Source organism: Macadamia integrifolia, chromosome 5 (genome assembly GCF_013358625.1).
Source record: "Macadamia integrifolia cultivar HAES 741 chromosome 5, SCU_Mint_v3, whole genome shotgun sequence".
NCBI classification, from domain to species: domain Eukaryota; kingdom Viridiplantae; phylum Streptophyta; class Magnoliopsida; order Proteales; family Proteaceae; genus Macadamia; species Macadamia integrifolia.
In genome coordinates, this window is record NC_056561.1 from 46717583 (window position 1) to 46724143 (window position 6561).

The 6561-nt window shown below is 42.1% G+C and overlaps 1 protein-coding gene across 1 annotated transcript in view; it reads left to right on the forward strand.

Annotated features, from left to right (window-relative positions):
* Positions 1–5756: 5756 nt before the first annotated feature.
* LOC122080314 (SART-1 family protein DOT2-like) overlaps positions 5757–6561 on the forward strand; it is a gene marked incomplete at its 5' end in the record, with an annotated part of 10516 nt that continues 9711 nt past the window's right edge. Inside the window, 1 exon segment of the mRNA XM_042647265.1 lies at positions 5757–6034. Coding sequence (XP_042503199.1) covers positions 5757–6034 — 278 coding nt within the window.

Sequence of the window (6561 nt, forward strand, 5' to 3'; positions counted from 1 at the left end):
TATTATATGCAAACTCAGCCTGGCTAAGGACTGGATCCCAACTGGTAAGGTGTTCTCCTATGAGGCAACGCAATAAATTCCCTAAGCTCCTATTGACAACCTCGGTTTGGCCATCGGTCTGAGGGTGAAAAGCTGAGGAGAAACGGAGTTTCGTGCCCATCATCCGCCATAGGGTCCTTAAAAAATGACTAGTGAACTTAACATCCCTATCGGACACTATGGTGAGGGGTAACCCATGGTACTTGACAACCTCGTTAAAGAAAAGTTTGGTTACTATGGATGCATCGGAAGTCTTGGAGCATGGGATAAAATGGGCCATCTTCGAGAAGCGGTCAACAACCACATAAACAGAATCATGGCCTCTCGAAGTTCTTGGTAGACCAAGCACGAAGTCCATGCTAAGGTCCTGCCAAGGGGAATGGGGAACGGGTAGGGGAGTGTACAAACCCGAGTTTTGCTTTTGTTGGTTGGCGGTCTGGCATGTCCTACACTGACCCACAACTCTAGTAACATCCATCTTTAGTCTTGGCCAAAAGAATTGGTCCTCAACGAGAGTGATGGTCTTATCTCGACCGAAGTGGCCAGCGACTCCCCCAGCATGCAATTCCCAGATCATGAAATCTCGGAGTGAAGTCTTGGGAATGCACAACTTGCTTCCTTTAAAAAGAAAGCCCTCCCTAAGTAGGTAGTCCGAGCGGTTGACTGGGTTGCCTTCACTCAAGGAAGTGAACGGCTCATTAAAATCAGGACAGGTGGGGTATTGGTCCTTGACTCGCTCGAACCCTACAACCTCTACACTTATTGCTTGGAGTAGCACACTAGCCCGACTCTTAGCATTGGTGCGACTGAGGAACATGTTCACTCGGCTCAGTCCATTTGCAGCAGTATTCTCGACACCAGGCCTGTGCTTGAGTACAAAAGTGTACTCTTGGAGGAACTCAACCCACTTGGCATGCCTCTGATTGAGTTTCTTTTGGGCACTAAGGTACCTTAGAGCTTGGTGGTCAGAGAATAGTACGAATTCTTGCGGTAAAAGGTAATGTCGCCAATAGCGCAATGATTGAACAACCGCATAGAATTCCTTGTCGTATGTAGAATATCGTTGCCTAGCTTCATTAAGCTTCTCACTAAAATAGGCAACAGGGTGGCCCTCTTGTCCTAGGACACCACCTATCCTAATACCAGATGCATCACAGTTAACTTCGAAGACCTTAGAGAAATCTGGGAGGTGCAGGACTGGAGCTTCAGTCATAAGCTTTTTAATCTCATTAAAGGCCTTCGTAGCACTCTTAGTCCATTGAAACTCCTTTTTCATGCAATCGGTGATAGGAGGCATAATGGAACTAAACCGGTAGATGAACCTTCTGTAGAAAGTGGCTAAACCATGGAAGCTTCGTACCTCATGAATGTTAGTTGGCTCAGGCCACTCTACAATCGCCCTCACCTTCTCAGGGTCAGCAGATACTCCCTGAGCTGACACAACAAATCCCAGGAAGATGACTTGATCACTTATGAAGGTGTACTTCTTGAGGTTGACAAAGAGTTTCTCTTGTGAGAGCACATGAAAAACCTTCTGTAAGTGATCCAAGTGGGAAGACGGGGTCTTACTATAGATGAGGATGTCATCGAAGTAAACCACAAGGAACTTGCCAATGAATGGTTGAAGCACTTGATTCATTACCCTCATGAAAATGTTAGGTGCATTTGACAAGCCAAAAGGCATGATTAACCACTCAAAGAGGCCATCCTTCGTCTTGAAGGCTGTCTTCCACTCATCTCCCGGCCTGACCTTAATCTGGTGGTACCCGCTCTTGAGATCAATCTTCGAAAAGATCAAAGAGTTGGCCATCATATCCAACATGTCATCAAGCCTAGGGATAAGGAACCTATACTTGATGGTGATCTTATTGATGGCCCTACTATCAACACACATACGCCAGGTGCCATCTTTCTCTGGCGTGAGCAAGGCAGGTACAACACACGGGCTAAGGCTTTCCTTAATGAATCCCTTTTGCAACAGTTCATCTACTTGCCGTTTGAGTTCGGCGTGTTCTTTGGGATTCATTCGGTAATGGGGTAAGTTCGGGAGAGAGGATCCTGGAACCAAGTCAATAGCGTGCTGGATGTCACGCATAGGCGGTAACTCATCAGGTAGTTCCTCAGGGAATAGCCTCTCGAATTTCCTCAACAAAGGTTGCACTTCTCTAGGAGCCTCAGTGAATTAGCGTGACCTATCTGTATTACTCTGTATGGCAACTAGAGCATAAATCACCCCTGACTCGTGACACTCTCCTTCAAATTGTTGATTTAAAATGTTGAGTGTTTTGGTGGGGGCGTGTTTGGATGTACTTTCCTTGTGTTCTAGAACCCTAACTTCCCTAAGGGGACTGGGTGTCAGTCTGATCTTCTTCCCTTTGAACTCAAAGACATAGGTGTTAGACTTCCTGTAATTGGTGACATCCCGGTCATATAACCAAGGCCTACCTAGAATGATGTGGGCAACATCCATCTCTAGGACATCACACCACACTCGATCCTCATATCCTGCAAAGTGTAGGGGAACTAGACACCTCAGATTTACGGAAATGGTGGACTGATCAACCCAGACAACCTTGTAAGGCTTGGGGTGGGGTTCAGGTTTGAGGCCCATTCGAGCAACAACGCTCTTGGCGACCACAGTCATGCAACTCCCGCTGTCTATGGCGACGCGGCAGTTCTTGCCCTGATGACATGTGTAGGTGATGAAAATATTAGTTCGCCGCCAATCGTCGCTATTCTTAGGTTGTGAGACCATGCAATGCACAATGCCGAGCTTGAGGTCACCGGCCTCCTCAGTGTTCTCATCAGATATGGTCTCATCTGGCCTATGGTCCTCATACTCATGGTCCTGAAAACCCTCTTGGTCACTTTCCTCAGGGGTCTGCTCTCCTACATAAAGATTCCTATTGGGACACTCTCTGGAGAAGTGACCAAACCCACGACACTTGAAGCACTGTTGTTGCCCGCTACTCTTGGGTGCTTCTCCCAAAATTCCTTTACCCTTGTTGTCAAATTGACGCTGTGGTGCAGCAGGGGGTTTTGGGAATCCAGTTGAGCCTTGGGGTGGTTTTCTAAATTGGGACTCCCCAGCTTGGAAGCTCTTCCTCTGAGAATAAGTTCTCATGGAGGATTCCACCACAAGGGCTATCCTGAAGGCCTGTGGAACGTCTCGCACCAGGTGGGGTGCCATACGAGACTGAATTTCGGAGTTGAGCCCGGTAAGGAACCTGGATAGTGTCTGCTCAACATCCTCCCGAATACGACTTCTAATTTCGACGAACCTGGGTCGTGACAGTTATTATTTCCATGCTTAGAGGTTTGGCATTTGATATTTTTAAGTGGAGAGGTTGAGTTGATAGTCAACTACTGAAATTTTGGAGGGAATAAGAGTTATATCTACATACTTGTCCTTCCTTTTAATCCTAAACATATACATTGTCTCAAGAAAATATGAAGAAGAAGAGAGTTCGTTTGAGAATTCATCTGGCTTGATCCATGTTGGTAAATTTTTAATTGGGAATTGTCAACATTATCCGGTAGGCATCTGTAGTGGATTTTCCCATTGCGATCAAGGCTATCAAGGTGTAAGATGACCCAAGGCGAGGGAGAAAGGGAAAAAATCGGCCACACCAACAAGGCGATGCCTAGGCGACCAAGGCCCTAGTCCAAACTGGATCACCTTGTGGCCTAGGTGTCGCCTAGACAACGCCTTGATAACTATGATTGGGATCATACCTTTTCCTAGTGTTAGCGGTAGGGGATTGTTCATATAGCAAAATTATTAAATATAAGATAAAATTTGAATAATTTAAAGTTATTTGTAATTGAAATTAAGATTGTATTAGTTAATAAGATTAACTAATATTTATTCATCTATTATTTTATATATTGAGGGAATAGAGATGAGGATGTGGGAAGGTTTCTCAAAACCTTAAATGTCTGTGTATTTTTCAAATATATGTCATAATTTATGAGGATAATGATGAGGGAGAGGGACACTATTTTTAAAAGTGGAGGGGGAGAACTCGTGTTATCTCCTTCTCCCTACACGTGTCATGTTTTATTAAAAAACAAGTAATAAGATTCTATCACGATCTGGATGCATTGATATTGGTTCTTTGAGAAACATAGACTTACGAATGTTGTCTCCGCTTCAGAATTCTGAAAAGAAGGAAAAAATAATACCTGGTTTCTCTAATAAGAATTGTATTCTCTCTCTTGGTTCAAGAGTTGAACCGGGTTTTTGGCAAATGTTGCCATTGGTGACAGCTATGTACCTCTACTGATGTATTGGGGAAAAACTACAATCCTTTGGGGGTGTTGCACTTGTGGCACTCAATTCTATTAGTCCATGTGATGGAAGTTTAATTTTGAAATCCTTATCTCTACAAATGGTTTGATCCTGAATTTTAATGAGATTAGAAAATCAGATTTTAATTTCGGCTGTATCCTTATTATGCCAACTGTGGGATCAGGTGCCGGGCCAGCAACTGTATAATGGGTTGGCTTACCTCGACCTCGGGAGCGCCCGATACGTGTTTGTCAGCTATTTAAGAAGATTAGAACCTTTATATTTACAAAGACAAATACTAAAGCCTAAAATATGTTCTCCTCGTCTCGTTTCTTTCTTTGCATTCTTTGATCAAGCTTGCATGTTATTGTAAGGTTTTGCATATTGCGTTGCATGTTTAAGTGCTCTCTTAATCTAATGATTCTCATGGCCTTTGATCCCTTGATGCATAATGTTGTGTAGGATGATCATCTATATATTAGTGGTGTTTATGATTCTTTACCCTTTTCATGTCTTTCATCACATTATGCATGCATGCAGCTTAAGATTCATGTTTGTTTCTAACTTTCTCATGATTAGGTCTAAGCTTCCTTCATATATTGTTCACATGTCTTGTTCATGGCAGCATCTTATGCACCATCAATTTCAAAATCCTGTTTTTCCTTCTTTCAATGATCTTCACTGTTAGAATAAGTGTTTTATCGTCCTCTCTAGGGTTTCATTTTGTTTCGTGTTTTTAAACTTCAATCCACATCTTCAGTGCTTTCTTTGAGTTTTCACTATTGATTTACCTTCTTATTCCCTATTTTTATGGATTTTTTAGTCCTAGGGGAATTTCCATAATTTTGGCCTCATTTTATTGTACATGAATTTCCATGCATGTTTTCCACTGTTTCATTATCTTTGTTGTAGTTTAGTACGACTTATTTTTAGGTCTTAGTGTTCATTTTGTTGATATCTGATTCCATTTTCACTCCTTGCACTGCCATGTTATGGGCATACTCTAGATTGGCCTGGTAGAATTTTTGACCCTCCCTCCAACCTCCAGAAAGAAAGGAGGGGGGGGGAGAGGGACTCTGCCGGTTTTTCTGTTGACAATTTTGGAATGATGTATTTTGAGCCAATAAGTTGATGTATACCTTCCTTTTAAGTCCTTTTATTGTTAACTTTTTCTGAGGAAAAAGCATAGTAAACTTGAATTTTCTATTATTATTATTATTTTTTAATATATATATATATATATATATATAGATTTATGGCTACTGTAATATTTACTTAGTGGGTTTAGCATTTTTGGATTTAATTTTTGAGTATTTATTTCATCTCCCCCTGATTCTGCTTGCAGAAGCCCATAAGCCTGATGATCGAGATGTCTTCATGGATGAAGATGAAGTTCCAAAATCCTCTGATCAGGAAAAAAAAGAAGCTGGTGGTTGGATGGAGGTCATAGATAATGATAAAGATGAGGACCTCATTAATGAAGAGAAAGAAGAAATAGTTCCAGATGAGACCATCCATGAAGCTCCGGTTGGTAAAGGATTATCAGGAGCACTGAAGCTACTTAAGGAACGAGGAACGCTAAAGGAGACTGTCGACTTGGGTGGCAGAAACATGGACAAGAAAAAGAGCAAACTTGTTGGCATCTACGACAATGACGGACATAAGGAAATACGTATTGAGAGGACAGATGAATTTGGTCGGATTGTAAGTGCTGATTTCCTCCTTAACTGATTGATTTAGTAATTCTAAGGATCTCATAGTGACTGATTGTCATGGTGGGCTATAAGTGGCATGGCCTTAGAAAAGAGGCATATGCCGGATGAGAACCCATAGGTGATAGCACTATTGTGGGTGATCTACTTGCAGGCATAGATCTGATTGGATCATTGGATCTCAACTCATTTTATGTGTGTTTTCTTTTTCTTAGATGGTGTGATGCATTACTAACTATATTATGTGGTATTGGTGATCGAGTGTCAACTGTCAACTATACTGGTCTTATGAGTGTGTTGGTATTAGGACTGAGATCTGTGTTCTTGTTCCCTCATTTTCCTGAATCCTGAAAGTAACTTTTTTAGGATTATGTTTAGGGAACTGAAATGCAGGCTTTTGTTTTGGTGTCATGACATGTACTGTGTCTAACTTGGCAACCATAAAGGGAAACTAACATGCAAAGTTATATTTTTTCTTTTCCTCTCATATTTTCCGCTTCTTTTATTTGGGGGGGGGGG